Source organism: Dipodomys merriami, unplaced genomic scaffold, assembly GCF_024711535.1.
Source record: "Dipodomys merriami isolate MVZ:Mamm:240054 unplaced genomic scaffold, mDipMer1.0.p SCAF_6, whole genome shotgun sequence".
Classification (NCBI taxonomy): domain Eukaryota; kingdom Metazoa; phylum Chordata; class Mammalia; order Rodentia; family Heteromyidae; genus Dipodomys; species Dipodomys merriami.
In genome coordinates, this window is record NW_027206179.1 from 65,978,486 (window position 1) to 66,004,175 (window position 25,690).

General features: G+C 47.8%; 1 protein-coding gene across 1 annotated transcript; it reads right to left on the minus strand.

Annotated features, from left to right (window-relative positions):
* Positions 1 to 12,502: 12,502 nt before the first annotated feature.
* On the minus strand, positions 12,503 to 13,737 carry Gsx1 (GS homeobox 1). Its single transcript, XM_070001974.1, has 2 exons — positions 13,326 to 13,737; positions 12,503 to 12,888 (listed from the first exon to the last, which is right to left on the minus strand). The coding sequence occupies exons 1-2, from the start codon at positions 13,735 to 13,737 to the stop codon at positions 12,503 to 12,505; spliced, it is 798 nt and encodes a 265-aa protein (XP_069858075.1).
* Between the last annotated feature and the right edge of the window lie 11,953 nt (positions 13,738 to 25,690).

Below are 25,690 nucleotides of genomic sequence, written 5' to 3' on the forward strand. Positions count from 1 at the left end.
CTGAGACAACTATTTTACAGACTTTGATTTGCAGCAGGTGAAAACTTAACCAATTTGCCACATAGAATATTAAAAAGCCATGTCTTCCAAGTCTCGCTTTAATGAACCTAGTTTAATCGCTGAATCAAGAACATTCTTGGGTGCAGCTGGGTTTCCTCTTTACCCTGGGGGTACGGGGTCATCAGCACAAAGACCACCAGTGCAGCTGTCGCCATGGCCTTCCTGTGCCTACAATGACTGTAACCTTGCCCATGACCGCCTACGCATCATTGGTGCAAATGCTGACCTGGTGGCGAGGGTAGATAACACTGGAGCATGATTATGAAAATGGCTTTGACCTCTTGGCACCCCTGAAGGAAATCCAAGGTCCACATTCACACTCTGTGAATCACTGCACCCTAACATGGGGTAGCAGAGTGGATACCTGCAAGATTTTCTTCCAGAAATTCAAACTTCTCATTTCCTGTGTCCTAATAGGGACTGCATCTTAGATGACAAGCCTGTCTCATGGGTTTAGAATGTAACTGAGGCAGAGCTGGTCTGATGAGACCGTGGCCACCTCTGGAGTTACCAGCCTAGAAAAACTCTGCTATTGGGGAGGCTGCTGCAACAAGTCTCTTGGAGAAAGAGGGGAGAGGGGTGAGGGAGAAGAGAGAGAGAAGGAGAGGCAGGAGAGAGAGGGGAGGGAGGGAGGGAGAGAAAGAGAAGGGGAGAGAGAGGGAGAGAGGAGAGATTTAGAAGGAGGAAGAGGGGGAGATGGAGAGATGGGAAGAAGATGGAGAGAGAGAGGGAAGGATAGGGAGAGAGTGGGGAGGGAAGCCAGAAGAAGGACAGGGAGAGAGAGAGGGAAAAGGAGAGGGACCAGGAGAGAGAGAAGGAGAAGGAGGAGAGAGGGAAGGGAAAAAGAAAGGACAGAGGGAGTTGGAAAGAGAGGGGGAGAGATGGAGAGGGAGGAGAGAGGAGGCAGAGAGAGGAGAAAGGGAAGAGAGGGAGAAACAGGGAGGAAGAGAGGAAAGAAAGGGTGAGGGAAAGAAAGGGGGAGGGAGGGAGGGAGAGAAAAATGGAGGGGGAAGAGAGGAAAGGTGGAAGGAGGAGACTCTTGCTTTTTGGGGTGGGGCAGTTACTGGAGTGGGTTGTTGCAACCCTTCCTTTATTCCCTTCCTCTATCCCCATCCCCATACTCCTTCCATGCAATGAGGAAGCCTGGACAGTAGGGAAGAATGAGACTAAGGCAGAGAGAGAGAGAGAGAGAGAGAGAGAGAGAGAGAGAGAGAGAGAGAGAGAGAGAGAGAGAGAGAGAGAGAGAGAGAGAGAGAGAGAGAGAGAGAGAGAGAGAGAGAGAGAGAGAGAGAGAGAGAGCCAAGGACAGCACATCTGAATGTATCACTAAGTCCCTGGAGTTCCAGAGGACACCTTTTTCTTTTTCTTTCTTTCTTTTTCTTTTTCTTTTCTTTTCTTTTTTTTTTTTTTTGCCATGAGCAGATTGAATTCTGTGCCTGACTCCTGCAATAAAAAGGGTTGTAGCCTGGCTCTGATGGCTCATACCTGTAATCCTAGCTACTCAGGAGGCTGAGATCTGAGGATTGTGGTTCAAAGCCAGCCCAGGCAGGAAAGTCCGTGAGACTCTTACCTCCAGTAAACCAATAGAAAACTGGAAGTGGCGCTGTGGCTCAAGTGGTAGAGCGCTCGCCTTGAGCTGAAGAGTGCAGGGACAGTGCCCAAGCCCAGAGTTCAAGCCCCACGACTGACCGAAAAAAAAAAAAAAGGGTTGTATGTAGAATGAGAGGGTATCTCTAGTATATTCTTAACTCTGACAGGGCCTTTGAGACAAAAGTTAAAAATCAGGAGTATGTCTTTTTGGGGCAGCAGATACTCAAAGAGTGAGTGAGCGCATGAATGTATGTAAATGGGCACAGCCTGGGCATGGTGTCATGGTGGCCAGGCTTTTCCTGCAGGTGTGCAAAATGGGAGAGAACACCATGTGTGCTGCTTTCAGAAAGCCAGAGCTGTTCCAAGAAGAGACCAGTTCTTGCTCTAGCTGTGACTTATGCTTATACCACTGTATGATGTTGCCCACAACCATCACCCCAAACATAAATGCTCAGTGTACCCAGAGAAAAGGCATGACATCACTCTCAAAGAACCCTGGGACAGGAAGACCAAGTCAGGACTGATGCTCAGTCCCAGAGGTTCAAGCCATCATACTTCTCCCAGCCTGTTCATAATACTGAAGGCTCTCACTAGTTCATATATGATGTAATTACCATTCAGCATTGTGGTTGTAAGCAACGGAAAGGAATTCTGGCTAGGTAGGCCAAAAAGGCATGCAAGGGAAAGTCATCTGATAGTTTCTAGAACCAACAAGAAGTCTGGTGAAAATGGCTTGGAGATCCGGCAGGGAAGGAGGGTAGACTTAGCCAGTCTCATGTGTGGCCATCCTGTCAAAAGCCGCCTTGGAGTATTGGCCTGGATGAGGCCTTCTACCACTGCTAGCAGTCATTTGACACTCTGTGGAGACTCCTAATATCCTGGCCACAGGAACCAATCTGTGAAGGATGTTCACCTTGGGTTACTCTCCTCTCTAGTCAGATTTCTAGGGGAAAGGCTCAGTTAGTTAAAACTAGGTCCTATCACCATGCCTGAGTCAACACGTGGGTTGAGCAGTAAATTACTAGTCTCTAAGGTGGGCACCAGTGGCTCATGCCTATAATCCTAGCTACTCAGGAGGCTGAGATCTGAGGATCACAGCCTGGGGAAGGCAAAGTCCATGAGACTCTTTTCTCCAATTAGCCATCAAAAAGCTAGAAGTGGCACTGTAGCTCAGGTGTTAGAGTGCTAGTTTTGAGCAAAAGAAGTTCAGAGGCAGTGTTCAGGCTCTGAGTTCAAGTCCTAGGACTGGCACATACACAAAAAAATTACTGGTCTCCGTTTGATTTGATAATGGGTGGGTCCTGTATATTGAAACTTCCATGAGATGTTAGTGTCTACTTCAATAGATGCTCTTTTCCAGAATCAATCTTAATTCACATTTGACAAAACAAAATCTAGATACAGTGATCAGATTGCAGGGGGGATGGATGCTAAGCAGAAAGTCCCAAACTAATGGATGTTACAGGCCCTGACGAGAGAAGGGGGTCAGTGGATTTGTCCAAAGTTATAGAACTTGTCAGTGACATAGTGGTCAAGACAAGGTTCTTCTTTCCCTTCCCTTCTCCCCCTCCTCTCCTCTCCTCCTCTCCTCTCCTCCCATCTCTTCTCTTTTCTTCTTCTCTCCTCTCCTTTTTTCTCCTCTCCTCTTCTTTTTTGCCTTCTCCTCCTCTTCTCTTTCTTCTCCTCTCCCCTCCCTTCCTTTTTTTTCCTTCCCTTCCCTTCCTTTCCCTCCCCTTTTCTCTTTTTCTTTTCTTTTCCTTCCGTTTTGTCCCCTCCCTTCCTCTTTCCTTTCTCCCTCCTTCCATCATTCCTTCTCCTCTCTCCCTCCTCCCCTCTTTTGACATGGGGTCTTCCGTTATAGCTCACGTTTCTAATCCTCTTGTGATCCTCTTGCCTTGTTGTCACCATGACCAATGTGTAGCCATCTCTCAATGAGACATCAGGTTCCTTAGCCCAGTCCAATACTGCTTCCTCCACCATCTTCAAACAGTCTTACATTAGCAGAGAAGTTCCAGAGAGCTCCCTTTCACATCAGAACTTGTATTAGTCAGCTATAGCTGCCATAGCAAAGTACCATAGGCTTGGGCAGTTGAAGCAACAGATACCATCTCAATTTTGGTGGCTGAAAGATCCAAGATCAAGGTGTTGAGTTCCTTCTAAGGCTTACTCTTTGGCTTGCAGGAGGCCACATTCTTCATGTCTTTTTGTTTGTTTATTTTACTGAGATAAGAGTTCTCACCGTATATATAGCCCAGACTGGCCACATACTCAAAATCTGATTGCCTCAGCCTTCCCAGTGCTAGGATTACAGGCATGTACCACCAAACCCAGATTCTCCCTCTATCTTCATATGGTCTTTCCTTTGTGTCGGTGGTCCTCATGTCTTCTTCTTTGAACGATTCTATTTAAGTCAGGCACTGGTGGCTCACACCTATAATCCTACCTACTCAGGAGGCTAAGATTTAAGGATCCAAAGCCTTCCTGGACAGGAAAGTCTGTGAGACTCTTATTTCCAATTAACCAGCAAAAAGATGAAAGTGGAGCTATGGCCCAAGTGGTAGAACACCAGGCTTGAATGAAAAAGCTAAGAGACAGCACCGAGGCCCTGAATTCCTGAGTTCAAGTCTTAGTCCCAGCATGTTCATATGCTATTTCCAATTGTAGTTACATTCTGCAGGACTAGGGTTGTGACCTCAACAGTCCAATCTTAAAGGTGCTCAGTTCAATACCAATCGGGTGGCTATAGAAAGTCATATAATTGTGATCCAAGGCTGTAGGCATTTGCTATGTACTCATAAACAGAATAAATGAAGGGGGCCCCTGGGCTGCCCCTGTCAGTAGAACCAATAGCTCAACTAACCAGAACATCAGAGAAACTCCTTCCTGAAAAGATGCCAGGAGTAAGCCCTGACTGGCTCAAGACCTGCCCCCACCTGACCAGTTGTTCCCTAAGTTTTGGCAGGGCAGGGCTGAACTCCTGAATGCCTCATGTAACTCTCTGCTGCTCAAAAGGAATGCTAAACCAAACACTTCCCCAACACCCCAATACTTCCTTTCTTGACTTGAGAATACCCACTGCTCAAGAGAAGGAGCCCAGAAGCCAGCCTGGGAGAAGGGAGGCTCAGGGCCTCCAGCTTTCCTGGTGGCTTGATAGGAGGCTGCTAACTAATCCCTCCCAAACCTAACAAACCAATTACTAAATGGGCAAGGGTACTAAAGAGAGACTTTTCAGAAGAAGAGAAAAAAATGGCAAAGAAACACATGAGGAAATGTTCACCATCCCTGGTTGTGAAGGAAATGCAAATAAAGACAACCCTGAGATACCACTTTACCCCAGCCAGAATGGCCCACATCCACAAGTCAGCCAACGACAAATGCTGGAGGGCATGCGGAGAAAGAGGAACCCTATTACACTGCTGGTGGGAATGTACACTTATACAACCACTTTGGAAGGCAGTCTGGAGGGTCCTTAGAAAGCTAACTATTGACCTCCCTTATGACCCAGTCATACCACTTCTAGGCGTCTATCCTGAACAACAGGGACCAGTATACAAGGACACATGCACCTCCATGTTTATTGCAGCACTGTTCACAATAGCCAGGATTTGGAAGCAACCCAGATGTCCCACCACAGATGAATGGATCCAAAAATGGTGGTATCTATACAAAATGGAATATTATGCAGCCAGTAGAAAGGACAAAATAATTGCATTTGCAGGGAAATGGATGGAGCTAGAAGAAATCATGTTGAGCGAGGTAAGCCAAGTACAAAGAGACAAACGGCACATGGTCTCCCTGATAAGTGAATGTTAAATCCAAAATGTAAGGTGATATGACAAATTAACAAGAAACAAAGGACTTCCACTCATCTGGTTGAATCACTACTAAATAACCCCATGCTGCTGATCACATATATGGTATATATGTGCATACCAGAGGGAAACCAGGAGGATGACACAGAACTACAGGGAATCAGGGAAAAACATACACCAGCAGGACCCATCAGCTGCACTGGACATTGACCAAAATGAACTAAGCAACTCAATGGCAGCGATGGGAGGGAGGGAACAAATGGGAAAGAGGGACCAGCAAAACAAAAGAACTGTACATATCACCCAATGTGGAAGAAATAACTATATTGCAAAGCTCATAGAACTCATAAATGTTATAGACCATGATAGACAATTTGCTCCATGAAAGTTAGAAGGTGTTTGTGACTTTAACTAAGCATCACAACCCTGCAATACTGTGAAATTTGGGGAATTATGTAGCCACTTAATCACAATAAAAATTTTGAAAAAAAATAAAGTTTACAAAAGATCAAATTTGACACGTGAAGTATGTAGAATAGCTCAAATCACAAAAAAGAACAACCAAAGAGCTGAGTGCCAGTGGCTCTTGCCTGTAATCCTACTCAGGAGGCGGAGGTCTGAGGGTGGAGGTCCAAAGCCAGTCCAGGCAGAAATCTGTGAGACTCCTACCTCCAATAAACTACACAGAAAAGGTTGGAAATGGAGCTGTGGCTCAAGTAGTAGAGTGCTATCCTTGAGCAAAAGAAGCTCAGGGACAGCGCCCAAGCCAAAAGAAGAAGAAGGAGGAGGAGAAGGAAGAGAAGGAGGAGGAGGAGGAAGAGGAGGAGGAAGAGGAGGAGGAGGAAAAGAAGGAGGAGGAGGAGGAGGAGGAGGAGGAGGAGGAGGGAAGGTGAAAGAAAGAAAGAAAGGCAGGAAGAAAGAAAGAAAGAGAGAGAAAAGAAAAAGAACAACCAAATTAGTGACCTGGCAGCACTTATTTTCTGATTTCCATAAATCTGCAGAAGCCTAGACAATATAGTATGGACATCATCAAAGAGATCTTCAATTAGAAGCTAGCAGACTTAACTCATAGCCAATACTGACCTTTTTTCATCTATACCCTAGCACCTGAGACTTCCTTTCCATTTTCAAATAGTTGAAACAAATCAAAAGACTAGTATTCATTCTATGACATGCGATGGTTATGGGAAATTCAGATTCTGGTGTCCAGAGTTGATTTAATTGAAATACAACCATACAGAAAACAGTCTCTGGAAGTCAGCACCATCTATTTCCACAATATCTCTTGGCTTTAGGATGGTGAGCTCAACTACAGGGTTCAGAAGTGTGCTGCTTGCAGTTTTGAGATTCACAAAAACATGGAGGAATGGACTTCAAACGTGTCTAATTCTACTGCACTAGATTATGGAATATCAATTTTTCCATTGCCTGTGTTTTTGAATGAGGGATAAGAACTGAGACAAAAAAGAAGGGGAAATTAGGAAATAGGAAGGGGACCAGCTGGAGGAGAGAAGGGCAGAAGGGCATAAAAGTAAGTGGTAAGGAGTTAAATATGATTGAAATACCTTATATGCATATATAAAATGTCATAATGAAACCATTATGTGCAATTAATTCATACTAATAAAGAATATAAAATATTTCATGAATAATTTCCATACTATTACATGGTAAAAATGGTTACATAGTGCATACACCAAATTAAATACCATATATTATTACAATTAAAAAAAAAAAAAAGAAAGGAGGCTGCTAGCGGCAGGTCTTTGCTCATGATGACTGGATGGTCACTAAAGCAGAGTATTCAGGCTGGTCCCTTTCTAGATGAACCAGCTTTCTATTTAATCTTCCTTAGAGCTCCCCTCTACAAACACACACACACACACACACACACCTGTTAGTACAGTAGCCTTAACATATGCTGTTTAACTTTCCTTGATTTTAGTTACTTGTGCTCAACTCCAGCTCAAAAACAGTAAGTGAAAAATTCTAGAAAGAAACAATAGAGAGGTTTTTAAATAACCCTTATTATAAAATTCTGTAATGATTTTTATTTTATTATTAGGTGTTGTTAGTTTCCCACTGTGCCTAATTTATAAATTAAACTTCATCATATGTGCACATGTACAGGAACAACAGTGCATACAAGTGTGGTACTGTTTAAAGGGTTTCAGGCATCCCCTGGGGGGCTTGGAATGCATACCTGTGGACCACTATGTTAGGAGCTCATCACTGACTACCATGTGAGAATTTGGGGAAATGCTGGATTTATGATATTGATGCTCGTGGAATTGGTTGTTTCTAGCCTTCTGAATGAAATCCATTTCTGCAGGAGTCTGCTACACATACTTACTCATCCTCTGACTTCAGGAGTGAGGCCAGTGGCCCCAGACAACACAGATTGGTGCCAGATAGATTTCTAGAACCCTCCAGAACCCACTGCCCTTTCCCCATCCTTGCAGCTGTTCTAGCTCCCTTGGTCATCATCCTCAGGGCCTTTCAGCGTTTTCTATCAGAAAAAAGTATGTGTCTGTCAGTGCTCATTGGTTGTTGTTGTTTTTCCTCTTTTGGTTGGTGCTGGAGGTTCAACCCAGAACCTCACATATGCTAAGTGTTGGCTCTCACAACAACACCTCAACCCTCTTTGATGATTATTTTCAGGGGTGCTTGTCTTTGAAGCAAAGATGAGAGATCTTAATCAAGAGGAATTGATTTCTAGCTTCAGATTCTTAGGTACTGACAGAACAGGTAAGATATGTGCTCCAGGAAGAGCTATAATGGTGCTGAGTAAATGTGTGTGTGTGTGTGTGTTACTGTGTGCACATGCATGTATGTGTGTGAGAGAGTTGGGGGGATATATCTCTGATCCCTAAAATTGCACTACTACAAATGCTTGATCTCTGGGTTATGAGTCCTCCTGAAGAGGATGCCATTAAGCATGGGAATAGAATATTTTCAGGAAGGTCCTGTTAGTGCTGTAAACAGCTCAGCCAATTCATCTCTGGGTCCACCCTTTCCACCCATGTGTCTGAGGCTGTCTAAACAAACAGATGCTCCCAGTATAGAAAAAGGGTTATCTTGCTGGCTCTTTGAACTCATCCCACCCTTCTTTCATTTCCCCTTTCCACCTCTCATTCCACACCACAGGGTGTCTCTTACCAAGTGCAGAAGTACAGATGTATGCTCAGAGCTGGGCTATGAAATCCTGGCTCATGAGATACCTCAGCAGAAACCATCCAGGTCAGGGTTTTGAGCTGGAAGCAATTTTGTTCTCCAGGGGACTTCTGGCAGTACCTGGAGACATTTCTTCTTGGTTGTTGTAGGTAGGAGAAGGTGGCATTTAAGGTAGATAGCAGGACATTGCACAGTATCCAGCAATGCACAGGTAAGCCCCCAGTGGAGAATTATCCAGCCCAAGATGTCAATAGTACAAGATAGAGGGACTGGTACAAACCAAGGTGCAAAATGGAACTCTGTTTGGACTAAAGTAATTCCCAGTCCCTGAGCAGTGCTTGTGTGTGTGTGTGTGTGTGTGTGTGTGTGTGTGTGTGTGTGTGTGTGTGTGTGTGTGTGTGTGTGTGTGTGTGTGATCTGATCTACTAATCCTAGGAAGCTGGAAAATGTTTCCATTTGGTCTTTCAGTGTTGGACTCAGATAAGTCTTGTGACTGGTTCTCTTTCATAATTCATTAATTTATCACCAGCTCTGTGCCAGGCACAGGTATAAGCATCGCAAGTAACAATCCCAATGCAACTACAATATTACAGCTACTATGTCAGCACCGTGTGTAAATTCTGTCCTTAAATATTGCACAGCGACCCTGTAAAGGAACTATCAGTACAATCTCCATTTACAGAGACTTAAGAAGGATGAGTGGCTTGCCAAATGAAATTGCCCAGTTTGAGTAAATGGTGGCGATCCTGTGCAAAGCGTGGCTCAAACCCTAGCCACTAAACTTCACAGGGGGAAAGAGAATGTGCCTGAAACAAATTCCCAGTGAAATGTGGACTTGTGTGTGAAATGGTAATTCACAGAAAATTTCATCCAACCCCCCCTCCCCCCAAACCCCAGTGTGATTCTAATTTCACAATTTGCCTTACGGATTTCAAGTTCCATGTCGGAACAGTGTGGCTGGAGGCTGGATTTTTCTCCAGAGGAATAGTTTTGGTTTGTAGTGGCTTCTCGAGGAGGTCAGCCCTGCATTGGCTCCAACCCAGGCACCCAGGCGCCGTGTAGGCCAAAGCACAGGCCAGTGGATGACTTCCTGCCTAACACACATAGAGGTGTTTGGGGAGAATCCCGTTGGGACTTCCAAGGCTAATCGCTACCCTGCACGCGACAGCCCTGGAAGCACTATGTTCTGTACACTGCTTTGGAAGCCATCAGCACCGCCACTGGAGATTGGCTCTCCTCCCGCTGCTCTGCGCGCCAGGGCAGCACACAAGATAGCGCAAAACCTAGGAGCAGGACGGGAAAATGAACAGGCAGCCCTGGGTAGGGGGCGCCCAGAGGAAGAACTGAATGTTGTCAGCGCTCCTGGGAGAGCCGAGCCAGCGCAGACCTGTTCACAGAGGTCTATCCTGGGCTCCTAGCAGGAGCCCTGTTAACAAAGCTGAAAGAGGCAGAAAGTAGGTGTATTCAGGTGTATGAGTGGCTTCTTTTCACATCTGTTAGCTTTGCTTTCTCTTTCACACACACACACACACACACACACACACACACTCAGACACTTCTGTGTACTGGTGGGTCTGGAAGGATATTTGGTCGTGGAGTGCTCGTTAGAGCCGGTGATCTGAGCAGAAGCCATCCTCTCCTGGAGAGCCTGGATCTAAACCAGCGCTTGCTAATTCACCACAAACCACTCCACTGATGAGTCTGTCCCTAAATCCTGTCCAAAGGCAGACAAGATGGATTTCACTGGGGCTGAAGGAAGCCCCATGATGCTCACCAGACCCAAACTAGCATCAGCCAAGCACACAATTTCCACAATCATAAAACATTAGTTGAGATTCTATTTATACCATGCGCTCAGCAGCCTGGCCTCCGATTGATGGGTGGGTGGAGAATGACTCTATAGTTGAAATAGTTAAAAAATGGGATCCCACACCCTCAGTCTACAGCTCAACCCAGGCTGTTCTAGGAAGGACCAGAAATGCCTTCTCTGTGAACCCCGCCTTGCTATGGGGGAACTGGAGTCCGACCCTGGCACGGGAGGAGGATGCATGAAAAAGAAGACTTTAGAAGGAGCTTCACAAATGTTGACCAATTCCAATTAGAGCGTCCTTTCTGCCACCAGAGAAGCACTGGTTTGCTAAGCCTAGTAGATACAGTGAGACTAGGGCTTCTTAGGGATATTAAGGGATGGAAGTATGTCTGCAGAAAAAGAAGTAGCCCAGTTCTCCAGGACCTTTCCAGTCTCTGGGGAGGCAGGAGAATCTGGACCCGCTGTTTGGTTTCCTGAGCTGTAGAAAGATGGCTGTTCCGTGGCTGTGTGCTCTGGCCTCAGTCTTCACAGAATTCCCTACACCTCTCCCTTGCACTGTGCAGCTCGAAAATCTCGAGGAGGAGGACTGAGATGTGGACTCAAGTTGTTCAGGGCTATGGGGCTGTAACGCGAGTTGGTGGGCTCAGGAAGTCCTCGAGCTAACAGAACCCCTCCCGGGCAATCCCCCCCCACCCCCGCCCTCTCCCCCCCTGATAGGATCTAGCCGGAATTCTCCTTGGGACTAGTCCAGGACTAGGGACCGGCTAACAGAATTTGCCTCAAGGCAAAGTAAAGGGCCCTAGATGTTAGAGGAAGCGCCACCGGGGACGTAGACTGGACGTTTGTCTCCAGTTAATTATTATTAATCCGAGCACAGGGGGAAGGATGGATTTCTTGGATTCCCCCGAATGTATTTTCTGTTCTTGGGGATAGCGAAATCGCGATCACGGGAGGCAAGGTGGAATCATGGCCGAAAAATAATACACTCTCTTTCCCTCGCTGGATTTTCAGCGCCACCGCGCGCGGTGCGCACGCAGTCGGATAGGAAAAGCTCGGAAGCGCAAAGGCGGGGGGGGGGGGGGCTGGAGGGGGAGGGGGCGTCTCCGAGGGGGCACTGAATGGTGGAAGCGGGGTCTCCCCGAGAAGTGGGGTGAAGAACCTACCCCAGCAGGGAGGAGCGATCCAGATTCACTTGTGCCTAGTCGATACTAAATCCTTGGATACAGAAGCACGGACAATTTCTAAGAAAAAAAAAGTTTATTTAAAATTTTTGTACATAAATAAATAAATAAATATATTCTGGCATTACAGAGACCTTACAATTACACAGCTAGGCCCGGATGGCCCGGGGACCTGGGGTGAGTGGGTGGAGTCGCGGGCAGTCATAGAGAGAGGGGTACGTGGGGAGGTCTATGTTTGGGGGAATGCAAAGCATAAAGGCAATACATTGAATCAGGCTTCTCCAATATAATACCAAAGCCTGACGGAAGGACAAATGGGCCCACGGAAAGACGAGGGTGGGCAGGGAGGGGGGAAAAGGGGTAAGCTTCATAAATGTGTTGGAAATGGTAGATAAATCATCACAGGAACAAGTAGAGAGGGAAAGAAAGCCTTCAAAGAAATATTATAGGAAGCAAACAGACATCCAACGATTGAAAGGCTCTGCTTGATAGAGGGTGGAAGAGGGTAGAGAAAGCGAGGAGGCCTGGGCCAGTCCAGAAAAGGCTGGCGAGGAGATGCCCGGGGCGAGCGTGCCAGGAGAGCCGAGTAGCTTGCTCTGCCGAGAAAGACTGCAGGATTTACAGCTTGGAGTTTGCTTTGCACGCTCTGCCCGGGACACCACCATTGGGACTCTGCTAAGCACTCAGTTCTGCGCAGAGCTGGGGGACGGGGGGGGGGGGGGTGACGGGGAGGGCGGCTCTGCAAAGCTGTACCAAATCCGTGCGAGGCAGTCAATCGGCATCGGGTGCCTAGGAATCAGCATGGAGTCCAGGATCAGTGTTTGAGGTGCGGGGAAGTCCAGGGGCGGCGGGCCAAGGGAGGCGCGCGCGCGCGCCTACGGAGTGACCGTGAGATCCCGATCATCTTTCCCGGAGGAGGACGGGGACATGGGCAATTCATCGTCATCCTCCGAACACTTGGTGGAGGACAGCGAGGCGCACTTGCAGCCTTGCGGTGCGCCCCCGCCGGTACCCGCACCCGAACCACCGCCACTGCCACGGTGGTTGCTGCCTTTGCCTTCCTTCTTGTGCTTCACTCGGCGGTTCTGAAACCAGATCTTCACCTGTTTCTCGGACAGATTCAGGTAGGTCGCGATCTCGATGCGTCGAAGGCGGGACAGGTACATATTGGAAGCGAACTCGCGCTCCAGCTCTAGCAGCTGCGTGCTGGTGAACGCCGTGCGCATCCTCTTGCTGCTGGGCAGTTGGTTAGAGCTGCTGTCTAAAGAGGATGGCGGTGCAGAGAGGGAAATAATCAGACCCCAGTGTTTCGGCCTCAGTCGCCTACTGATAGGCGTCTAGGAGCCCTGGACCTTGGACTCCCACACGCCTCTACGACTCAGCATGATCGGCAACAGCACGAACGCCCCTGTCTCCTTGCCAAACAGCGAGATCCCCATTCTCACTTGGTCCTGGAGCGCCTTTTTGGAGCGCTTTGGACCCCAGCTCTCAAGTTTCCCTAAACGCCGCCCTGCGGAACCTGGATTTTCTTCCCCTGTCTAGGGCGTCATGGTCCCCCGCTTTCCGTCCACCCACAACCCTGAGCGCCCCCCTCCGGTGCCCATCGGGGACCCTCACAGTCCCCCGAACTTGTCCCCGCACCGCACCCAAGGCTCTCCCAACCCTTGCCCCGCGCCTCCCCATGGCGGCCCCGCTTACCCACGGAGATGCAGTGGAATTGCCTGGGGTCCGGTAGCGGGTAGGAGGTCTGGTAGAGAGCGGCGGCCGCGGCGGCAGCGGCGGGGCCGTGGGCGACCCCCGGCGACACAGCCGAGTGCTGGCGCCCCAGGGGCGCGTGGCAGTACTGGGAACCGAAGGGCGGGAAGGAGGCCTTGAGCAGAGGCAGCGCGGGCGGCCCGGGGGGCCCGTGTAGCTGCGAGGCGGTGACACAGAGCGGGCACACGCACAGCAGCCCGGCCTTGCGCGCGTGGCACGCACCGGGCGAGAGACCATGCAGCGCGTGCGGCGGCGGCACCGCATAGGGGAAAAGAGGCGGTGGGCTCCCCTCCGGCGCCTTCTTCTCGCCGGCCTCACGAAGCACCAGGGAGTCCACTAGGAAGGAGCGCGGCATGGTCCCGGCGCGCGGCTGCCCCGCCGCCAGCACGCCTCCTGCGCCCTCTGGCACCCTGAGCTCTCCACGCGCTTCCCCCAGGCCCCGGCCGCCCGCAGCTGCGTCAGCCCCCGAGACGCCGAGGCTTGGCTTTAGCGACGGTCGCTGCAGCCGCGGGCGCTGCCCAAAGAGCGCGGGGTGCTGGCCAGCGCTAGTGGTGCTGAAAGGCGCCGGCGGCGCCGCTTAAATAGGACTATTGCCATGTGATGGGCTACGCCAGGAGCGGCCGGGGCCTCTCAATAGGGTTTTTGTGCCTTTTCTCTTGGCATTCACTCTGCACGCTTCCTCATTATTTCACTTGTTAACTAAATGAACTGCATAATGTACTCTATTCTTGTCAACCCCACCCACGCCGTAACAGGCGCCCTCGCCCCTCCTCTCCCTTTTGCGGGTTTATTTTCTCATTCTCCCGCGATTTAATATTCTTTTCTTTCTCTTTATTCCTCACTCCCCTTTGGCTTTGCATTGGCGACCGGCCTTTTAGCTTTTTGATTTTTGCATCCCCCGCTGCCTCTCTTCCACAGATTCTCCAGGGGCGCACATTCTCATCCCCTCTGCCCACTCCATCCTTGGACCCCTCCATCCTTGTCCCCTCCTTTCTGAGATTCTCCCCCTCCGCTCCCAACAACACTGCTTCCAGCCAGTTCTCCGAACTCAACTCGGGAGTTGCATCCCGGGAGCGTCCTGGCAGCTGGCCTCACATTTCCACCTGTGGAATCCTTTCTCCACACCCTGTGTTTGGAAGTAGGGTTGGGGTTCCAGAGAAAGGGTCGGGGTTCAGCCTTTGGAAAGGGAGAAAGACTCACAGTTTCGCATCCAGTTTGGCCCCATCGCTGTCCCTCTGGTAACCGTCCCCCTCCCTCCACCACCCCCCCCACACACACACAGGGTTTCTCAAATGGCTTTAACTTTGATGTTGGCCACAACGCCCAGTCTTTTGTTTCAAAGATCCGGGCTCACCGGCTCTTCCAGTCAAACCACGGAACCTTGGAGCTACAGAAGAAGAAAAAGAAGGGGTGTGGGGGGGGGAGGGTGGACATATGCTGAGAGTCATGGACGGAGGCAGATCATGCCATGGAGGTCTCGCTCCTCTTCGTCAAGAGTGGCGAATGTGGACGTTCGGTGCCAGCGCGGATCTTTCGCGCACTCTCCGCTAGACAGACTGGTGCGCTCGGAGCCCATCGCCTTCCCGCGACGTGGGGCTGAGTGAAGGGCAGTTGTCTTTCACTGTGGGCTGGGCTGCCTTCGCCCTCCCTGACTGGGCTACTCTCCCCAAGACCCTGTTCCTTCCACCCGTCGCGTCTTTCTCTTCTTTCTGGTCACACAATGGTTAAACAACTTCAAACGCCCGACGCTGTGCCCACAGCTTCAGCTTTTAAGATCGTCCTCCGACTGAAAAGCCGCCTGTACAGGAGCTTTTTACCATACAATGGGAAATTAGCATAAATATTTTCGAATTTAAAGCCCAGACTTTTCCTGGGAGACATTTACTTTCGATTTTATTGGCAACAATTCGCTGCAGTCACCTGCTCCCGTCCATGAATGGAATTGTGAGGAATGGAGGGGGACGCTTTCCGGAGGGGGTATAGGGTGGTGGGGTGGAGTGGGGTGGGGAGAAATCAACGCCCCAAGAATAAGATTGCCCAAACCCGGAGCGTCTACGTGGGTTTTCACCGTTGATGACATCTTTGCAAAAACAATCGCAACACGTTATTGTGTTGTGATTGAAAAGCAAAGAGAATTTGTTCTGGGTGAGAAAAAATATAATAATAAAAAAAAAACCCTGCTTCCATAAAAGGTGGAGGCGATATGTAGAAACTAACCTGCACAGAAGGCACACATCAAAGCAGAAATAAAGGTTCCATATTTCCTTAGTTGTTGGGCATGGGGTATCCCCTAAGCTAACTATATTCTAGGCCCTAAAGTTCCTCCAAGCGGGCAGGAACGCATCAATGCAGCCTAATTCCCATTCTAATTGCTCTCTGGGAATTTGGGGATGGGCTGGGCGGTTGAGAGCAAGGCAGGAGCGGGATTCTGGGACGAGAGAGGGACTCCCTGCTGGGCTGAGCTGGGTTGGGAGCTACAGCAGTTGGGGCCTGAGCGGGGTAGAAGGGTCCACCACGTCCTAGAGTTGAGATCCCGGGTAGGTGCCAGGCCTGAGCCCTCCTGAGAGCCATCCCTAGCTTCTGGCGAGGAAGGGGTTAAGAGCCCCTGAATATAAGCAAGGCCAAAGCTACTGGGAAAGAATATCGAGGGGAGAAAAATAACCAGTTTTTCCCCCCTCTCTCTCTCTCTCTCTCTCCAGCCTCTGGACCTTATTGAATGTCATTGAAGAAAGTTTTGAATGCCAGATAAAGAGAGGCGAATTAAAGTGTGTGACAGCGGAGGATAAGCAAACACAAAGAGAACTCTGTCACACTTTGGGGTAAAATCCGTGGGCTTTTTACCAAGTCTCTTCGCTATGATTGAATTAAGTAATAGGAAAACATTTTCTTTCACTTTAGAGCCATTAGACAAAAACATCAAAGCGAATAACACTTTTTAATGTGTGGCCCCACAATGGATTGGGGTTTTGTGCTGAAATGTTTAAATGGTTTGTTGTGCAATTCGGCGCGGGAGAGACCCCCAGATCCAGGCAAAATAGCATCCCTGAGAGTGCGGTCAAGCGGCCTGGAACCGACGCACACTTAATCCTCCATCTCTACACCCCGAAGCTGAGGACAGAAAGGGGGAATCCCAACTCCTTGGTGGCATTCCGGAGTTTGATTCTTTCGAGAAAGTTCAGCGTCAGGACAGAGAGCCAGCTCGTGCTTCGCAGGCCCAGAGGCCCGGGGCAGGTGCAGAGGCGCACGGCCCAGGCTGCGTGAGCTCGGGGCCGCTCTGCGCCCCCCAGTCCCTGAGCCCTGGGCTGATTCCCTGGTTTCCGGGGGGCCTCTCCCCAAGCGGCCACACTGCTGTGCTGCTCAAAGAGCTTCCTTGGGCTTGCTTCTGCGGGGTTTGAACTTTATTCACCACCGGAGCAAATGCCCCGTAGGCGGGGCAGGGTGGGAGACGGCGGTGGGATTAGCCTGACAGCCCGGGAAAGGGGCCCCCCGGGAGCCCCTCGGCCCCGGAGTGCCGGCTTTGCCCCCGAGCTGGTTTTCAAGTGTCCATCAGAGACAGTTCAATATAGAATAATTTCTGTTGTCCTGGGCTTTTCTTCCCTTCGGTACTGCGTTCTTCCTTTTCCTGTTGATAGAGTGAACGCACCATTTTCCCCACCCCCCACCCCTCTCCTGGAAATGTGGATCTCATATATTTACAACAAAACTGCAGAGAAGAGGAGATGATGGTGGTGGCGGCAGCGTCTAGTTCTTTACTTGCTTCAGGGTTTTCTTCTAATGTCTTTTTCCTAAGGGGAGACAATGACCTTGTTTACAAGATCACTTCTTGAGGAGAGACTTCCAGCCAGACACTGGCACTTCTCAATTTTGCTGTCTTTCTAGATCCAGGATTTTGGCCTATCTTCTGTTTGCTGTATCTCCACTCAAAAAGAAAATAAAAATCCTGGCACATAGTGTTATATTTGCTGGATGAATAAATGAATGAGAGAGACCTGATTGTAAAGGGTGAGATATCTAGGAGGACTTCCTGGTGTGCTCACTTGATACACTTAGGCATTTAGGGTTAACTGAGCTTCCCTCACTCCAGAGATTGAGGGCTCTCTGAATCTCCCAGGCTCCCATCCTCACCTTCTGGGCCTCACATCACTGGAGCCCAATGTGTTTGTTGACTGATGCAGGCATATCTGGGGGCCTCAGTCTTCAAGACTGTTCATAAGAGACAATAAGGTCCTATTTGAGGCAGTTCCACTGTCTTGCTATACAGAAATGGATGAACCCATTGATGAATCCATTGATAGGATTGTCATAAAAGACTTCAAGAGCTGGGTACAGTGGCTCATCTCTGTCCAGAGGCTGAGATCTGGACAGATCTCAGAACTGAGAATCACAGTTCAAATCCAGCTTGGAAAGTCACGATACTCTTATCTCCATTAAACACAAGCCAGAAATCGAGCTGTGGCTCAAGCCTTAGCCTTGAATAAAAGATCTCAGGGACAGTGTGCAAGCCCTGAGTTCAAGCCCCAGGACAAGCACACACACACACACACACACACACACACACACACACACACACACACACACACACACACACACACACACATCTTTCATGGTGGGTTGGAAAGGGAAGAGATACAGTGCATGCTTTGGCAATTATAAGCCAAAATTCTGCTTTTTCTGACTCAAAGCAATGGAGTGGGAATTCTCATTGTAAAGAAAGAAGCTGCTTCTTTCACCAGGAGACCTTTTGGCAAACTTTCTCAGGAGAGACAGAGCTATTTAAGTGAGCAGAGGGTGCCAGGAAATGCTGGACAGCCAGGAGTGATTGGTATACAAGGGCAAAATCAGGGAGTCATTGCTCATACCCTGGGGCTGCACAGAAACTGGAGGCCAAGTCAGGAAGGCCCATGAGAACAGGTATGGGGTCAATCCTGTGGCAAGATTTGTAGGCAAAAGGAATGACCAAGTCAGATCAGAAATATAACAGGAGATTGGTAGAGATAGAGCAGAGCCCAACAGAGCTGGTTTGCAAATTACTGGATGAATATCAATAAGGAAATAAGTGAGACTGTGTTCGTTTTAGTGGTGGATGGTGAACACTTCAGCTGGAGTGGAGGGACTAGGACTGGAAGAAGGAAGCACTGAAAAGGATGTGTGTGTTCTCATACCTGGGGCACAGAAGAGCAAAGGACCAATCATGCTCCTGACTGCTTGTTTGAAGAGGTGGGTGGGTGGTGACAACAAAGGCAAACATAGGGATCTTAAGGGTACTCAAGACTCCTCCTCTCAGCCGGGTGCTGGTGGCTCACGCCTGTAATCCTAGCTACTCAGGAGGCTGAGATCTGAGGATCGCGGTTCAAAGCCAGCCCAGGCAGGAGAGACCGTGAGACTCCTATCTCCAATAAACCATCAGAAAACTGGAAGTGGCGCTGTAGCTCAAGTGGTAGAGCGTTTGCCTTGAGCTGAAGAGCTGAGGGACAGCACCCAGGCCCAGAGTTCAAGCCCCACGACCGACAAAAAAAAAAAAAAAAAAAAAAAAAGACTCCTCCTCTTCCTTCTCCTCTTCCTCCTCTTCTTCCTCCTCCTCCTGTTGTTGTTGTTGCTCCTCCTCCTCCTCCTCCTCCTCCTCCTCCTCCTCCTCCTCCTCCTCCTCCTCCTCCTCCTCCTCCTCCTCCTCCTCCTCCTCCTCTTCTTCTTCTTCTTCTTCTTCTTCTTCTTCTTCTTCTTCTTCTTCTTCTTCTTCTTCTTCTTCTTCTTCTTTTTCTTCCATAAAATGATGCTCCTTTCTATGTAGCTCACAGTCCTCAGAATGGCCTGTAAATAGCCATCCTCCCAGACTATGTTGGCTTCTGGCCTATTCCAAAGCTGAGTTTTTACCTTAATCCAATGCCATCATTACAAGGAATGAAAAGTATTCCATCTTGTATTCAGAAAGCTTCACTTGCTGGGCATTGGTAGCTTGTGCCTGTAATTCTAGCTATTCAAGAGGCTGAGATCTGAGAATCAAGGTTTGAAGTCAGCCTGGTCAGAAAAGTTGGTAAAATTATTATCTCCAATTAACTAGCAAAAAGCCAGAAGTGGAGCTGTGGCTCAAGTGATAGAATGCTAGCCTTTAGCAAAACATCTCAGAGACAGCATCCAGGCCCTGAATTTAAGCCCCATGACCTAAAAACAAAAAGCTTTGGAGAAGCTTTTTTTTTGGGGGGGGGGGAGCATAGTGGCTCAAGCCTGTAATCCTAGCTACTTGGGAGGTAGACATTAGGGGATCACTGTTCAAGTTCAACCTGGGCAAAAGAAGTTCACAAGACTCAACATCAAACATTAACTTAGTACAGTGGCTCACAGCTGCTAATCCGAACAACCCAAGGCAGTGGAACAGTAACAGCTGGAGCATAAAGTGGACCTTGCTTTGAAAACAAACAAGGGCCAGGCTCCAGTGGCTCACACCTGTAATCCTAGCTACTCAGAAGGTTGAAATCTGAGGTTGAGGTTCAAAACCACCTTGCCCAAAAAAGTCCCTAGGAGACTCTTATCTTCAATTAACCATCAGAAAACCACAAGTGGAGCTATGGTTCCAAGTGGTAGAGTGCTGGCTTTGAGCAAAAGAGCTGAGGGACAGTTCCCAGGCCCTGAATGCAAGCCTCACAACCAGCCAAGAAGCAAGCAAGGAAGCAAAAAAGGAGGAAAGGAAAGAAGGAAGGAAAAGGAAGGAAGGAAGGAAGAGAAAGAAAGAAGAAAGAAAGAAAGAGAAAAAGAAAATAAACAAGGCCCCAAAGTACTAGAAGTATGGCTCAGTGGTAGAGCACCTGCCTAGCTGACTTAGGCCATGAGTTCAGTCCTCAGGATTGACAAAGGAGGGGAAAAGATTTAGTAAGATCCTTTGGATTCCTTGATCTGTAATTAGACAACAGGCAGTTTTCTGGTTTCTTATTTCATCTTTTTTTATTACTTTTTGCTATGATTTGAATGTGGCTCCAAAGTTCATGTGCTTGAAACAATCTGCAGTGCAACAGTGTCAAGATGCTTTTGTACATAAACAAATGTCATCAAAAGAGATTAAAATGACTTTAGTCCTCTCTTTCTCTCTTGGGTTTTTTTTTCCCCCTTTCTGTTTTCTGCCACAGGATGATATACCAAGAAATCCCTGGCTAGATTGATACCACTATACTCTTGTGTGTGTGTGTGTGTGTGTGTGTGTTGATCCTAGGGTTTCAACTCAGGGCCTGAGTGCTGTCCCTGAGCTTTTGTGCTTAAGGCTAGTACTCTACCACTTGAGCCGCAGCTCTACTTCTGGCTTTTTGGTGGTTAATTGGAGATAAGAGTCTCATAGACTTTCCTGCCTGGGCTGCCTTCCAACCACAATCCTCTGATCTGATTGTCCTGAGTGGCTAGAATTACAGGCATGAGCCACTGGTGCTCAGTGAACAACATATGTTTTTGCAAAGATGAGAGTACAAAGATCTTGAAGATGAATATGGAGTGTTCTACTCTGGGTCTTAACAAGACAAACCTGTAAATTTAAAGAAGGAAAGGTGGTAGGCTTGACCCAGACAGAACTAGTTTACCCTCAAGTGGTTTGCTGTAGACCAATGACCTCCTTACCTGTGAGTTTGGCCTTTAGAAATAGCCCTCATTTGTTTGGGGGACAGGGACTTGACTCAGGATGCTGGATTTGATTGTCAGTGGCCTAACATGGGATTCTCATCCAGAGGTGCTTTCCCTGAGTGTTCAGGGACAGCACTCAGGCCCTGAGTTGAAACCCCAGAACCAACACACACACACACACACACACACACACACACACACACACACACACACACACACAAGAGTATAGTGGTATCAGTCTAGCCAGGGATTTCTTGGTATATCATCCTCTGGCAGAAAACAGAAACAGAAAAAAAAGCCCAAGAGAGAAAGAGAGGACTAAAGTCATTTTAATCTCTTTTGGTGACATTTGTTTATGTACAAAAGCATCTTGCCACTGTTGCACTGCAGATTGGTTCAAGCACATGAACTTTGGAGCCACATTCAAATCATAGCAAAAGGTAACGCTCTGTCTTCTTTCCTTCCCTTCTCTGAAGTACAAGCCCCCGCTGCTGCACACAGTAGAAAGCTTGCAAGCTCCCTTTGGAAATGTCCTTTGCTGTTAGTCCCATTCTTAGATTCCTTCCTCCCTTCCCTGTGTGTGTGTGTGTGTGTGTGTGTGTGTGTGTGTGTGTGTGTGCGTGCGTGTGCGCGCGCACCAGTACTGGGCTTGAACTCATATCCTCATACTCTCACTTGGTTTTTTCTGCTCAAAGCTATTGCTCTACCACTTGAGCCATACCTCCGTTTCCAGCATCTTGCTGGGTAATTAGAGAAATGAGTTTCATGGGCTTTCCTGCTCAGGCTGGCTTCAAACTGTGATCCTCAGATCTCAGCCTTCTGAGTAGCTAGGGTTCCAGGCATGAGCCCCCTTACCCAGTGCCTTTCCCCTTCTATCCATATCAAAGCAAACTTAGACCATATCTTCTCCCCTACAAAAGCCTTTGGCTCAAGACAGAAGCTGAAGACTAGTTTGAGGTTGAAATTTCCTGTTTGTCATTCAGAGCTGGGCAGAGGCTGGATTAAAAAAGTCTTGGCATTTTTGCATCCATCACCCTCTCTTCTACTACCACCCAATACAGCCATGCTCCCATTTTGCTCAATAGAGTACTTCAGCTGATAATCTCTCAGAGTTGTAGCAATGGATACTGGCTAGGCCTTCTAACATTATCAAAGACAAGAAGGCTACTGCCAAGATATCTTGATTTGTGCAAGGATGCTCTGGAATTTTCTTAGCTCTTTTCATACCCTACTCTTTATTTGCAAAGAGAAGCCAATGGACCACAGATGGATTTCAGGCACATGCTGTCTTGCAGCTATGTGTTACTCAAGGATTGTGATGTTACTATTTGACTAGTGTCCCTCATACCAAGAACTCTGGTGATTACAACCTCCCCCCCTCCCCAAATGTAATCAGCATTCCGTGAATGATTGCAACTGCATGGATCTCTGGGTCACTGGCCAGTATAGCAGGCTATGTAAGAAGGAAAGATACAGTTGGAACTCAAGGCATTTGCTTGTGTTTTGTATCTTAGAGAGAAGTCTGTTTCCAGAGTTTAATGATTAAGCTGAACCACGAAGAAAAGTTGCCTCCTTTGTTTTTTCTCTAAATATTGAGAAGGCTGATACAGACAAATGACATCAGCTAATGTCTTAGAGCTAAGCTTACCTTAGCTGCTCCATGCAGGGCCAGCAAGACGTTGTCATTTCTAGAACTTCGCGCTGGTGACTTATACCTGTAGTTCTAGCTACTCGGGAAGCTGAGATCCAAGAATTGTGGTTCGAAGCCAGCCTTTGCAGAAAAGTCCATGCAACTCTTATCTCCAATTAACCACCAGAAAACTGGAAGTGGCACTGTGGCTTAAAGTGGTAGAGTGCTAGCCGTAAGCAAAGATGCTCAGGGACAGTACCCAGGCCCAAGTTCAAGTCCCATGACCAACAACAACAAAAAAGAAGTTATCGTTTCTATCTTGCCTAGTTCATGCAGTAGACACAAACACTTTCTGAAGCTTTGTTACTCATTAAAAGTCAAAGAACCCACCCAGAACCAGTCTCTGGTGACTAATATTGTAATCCTAGATACTCAGGAGGCTGAGATCTGAGGATCACAGTTTGAAGCTAGCCTGGTCAGGAAAAGTCCAGGAGATTCTTATTCCCAATTAACCACCAAAAGCCTAGATGTGGAAGTGTGGCTCAAGTGGTAGAACACCCGCTTTGAAAGAAAAGCTAAGGGACAGCCCCCAGGCATTAAATTCAAGCCCCAATACAGGCACAAAACAAACAACCTTCAATATCTCTCCAACTTACTATCTTGCCATGAGGCTTCTTCAATAAATCTCCTGACCTTGCTGAGACCTTTGCCTCTTGTGACTGTACCTTGGCATCAATGGGAACAGACACTGTCTCCTTCATTCCCTGCCCAACCTAAGAAGTCATTCATGGGGAAGTTTCTAAGATTATCAATTACTTCTGTGTTTATTTATTTACTTATTTTTCTTTACAGTGGTACTTGGGATTGAACTTAAGGTCCCATACTTTCTAGGAAGATTCTCTACCACTTAAACCATGCCTCTAGTCCATTTTACTCTGGATGTATTTTCTTTTATGTGTGTGTACAGGCTGGTAGTTGAGTTTACACTCAGGTCTTTGTGCTCAAATGGTGCACCACCATTTGAGCTATACTTCTACTTCCTTTTGGGTGGTTAATTGGAGATAAGAGTCTCTCAAGATTTGCTGTCCAGGCAGATTTTGAACTTTGATCCTCAGATCTCAGCCTCCGGAGTAGCTAAGATAACAAGCATGAGCTAGTTGAGCTCAACTACCTGTTCTGGATATTTTTGAGACAGGGTCTTAACATATAGGCCACGCTGGCCTGTGGATTCACCTTCTTCAGCCTCTGAAGTGCTGAGCTTATAGGCACACCCACCATATCCCGCTTGTCACTGTTTTCTTATAGTATGAAGAGAGCAGCTCTGCTGAAGTTTCTTAATTCTTTGTTGAGATAAGCTTATAGAGTAGTATGCAGTTTAATTCACTCCATTGGCCATTATTTTTTTTGAGACAAGATCTCACTATATGTTCCTCAAGCTAGCCTTGAACTTGGGATCCTATTGCCTCAGTCTTCCAATGGCTGGGCTTATCGGCGTGTGCCACACATCCAGTTTATAGACTGTTTTCAAGGATATTTGTATAAAAAACAGTCTTAAGAGATGAAGGCAGCCTTTCCTTCCAGAGCAAAGGACAGGCCTATTATGTTAGTGCAAAATACACGAGAGAGCAATTTAATTAAGGGAAGGTTCATTTCGGTTCACAGTTTCAGAGATAGCAGACTCCGAAACTTTGTTGTTACAGGTCTATGGTATGACAAAACATTAGAGCAATGGGAGTGTGTGGCAGGAGAGGCTTTTTAACTCAAAGCCTGCAGGAAGTCGAAAGAAATTGAGGGACTTAGTCTGTGCTGTACATCTTCTTTCTTCTACATTTATTTTTCCTTGCAGAACTAGGTTTCAACTCAGTACTTGCTTGACAGGCATTGTATCACTTAAACCACACTCTTAGTCCTTATGCTCTATCATTTTTCAAATAGGGTTTGCTTTTTGCCCAGACCAGCCTATGTTAAGTTTTTAAAAAGAGGTAGCTGAGTAAGAACTGCACCACGCACGTGGTATTCAGGTAATGGGCAGGTTTATTCAATAGACCTGCTGGGACCAGGCAAGGTTGACACTCCACGTGGCTGGGAAAGGCCTGGGAATGAGAGAGAGCTGGGAAAGAGAGGAAAGAGCTAGAAAAGAGCAGAGAGAGCAGAGAGAGAGCAGAGAGAGCTAGAAAAGAGCAGAGAGAGAGCAGAGAGGAACAGAGAGAGCGAGCCCGGGCCTGCGCTAGGCCTTATCTAGGGTAGGGCGGAGAAAGATGTGGCCACATCAAATTTAGATGTGACCTCAACGGATGCAGATGTGACCTCTTCCAGGTGTCCCAGTTGCCTAGGTAATGCAGGTACTGGGTGGAGACTTTGCTGCGAGGAGGGTGGAGTCTGCTGGCCATCCAGGAGCGGACCTTACAGCCTACACCAACCATTGTGCTATTTAGTTTTCAGAGTAGCTAAATAGATCCCAGGCACACACCACCATACCTGGCTTTTTTATTGGTTGAGATGGGAGTCTCATGAACTTTTTACCCAGCCTGACTTTGAACAGCCCATCTCTTTGTTTCAGCCTCCTGAGTAGTTTGGATTGCAGGCATGAACCACCACACTTAGCTCCTTTTTCTACTTTTGTTTTGTCTAGGGTTACTCACCAGGTAGGTTTATCTTAGGCCAACCAAGTTGGCAATCGAGATTACCTATCAGGCCAGCTGCCCGTAGCTCACACCTATAATCCTAGCAACTCAGGAGACTGAGATCTGAAGATTGTGGTTCAAAGACAGCCAGGGCAGGAAAGTCTGTAAGATCCTTATCTCCAATTAACTACCAAAAAGTCAGAAATGGAGCTGTGGTTCAAGTGGTAAAAACGCTAGCCTTAAGCACAAAAGCTCAGTCAGGAACAGCACCTATGCCTTGAGTTCAAGCCCCTGCCCTGCACCCCTGCACCCCCCCACCCCCACTGAAGAAAAAATTGGCACCAAAAAAGATAAAAAAGATTAGCCATAAGATTAACATGCCTATTATCCTTTCTTAGCAAAGCTGTGAGTTCTCTAAGGTCAGTTTCCCTCTTCCATAACTTGTGCCTTATTTG

What these genes read in the sequence shown, in the direction of transcription:
- Gsx1 (XM_070001974.1), bottom strand. Translation starts at nt 13,737, where the DNA reads ATGCCGCGCTCCTTCCTAGTGGACTCCCTGGTGCTTCGTGAGGCCGGC. An exon ending in ATTCCACTGCATCTCCGTGG is followed by an intron (nt 12,889 to 13,325) that starts GTAAGCGGGGCC and finishes CATCCTCTTTAG; the next exon opens with ACAGCAGCTCTAACCAACTG.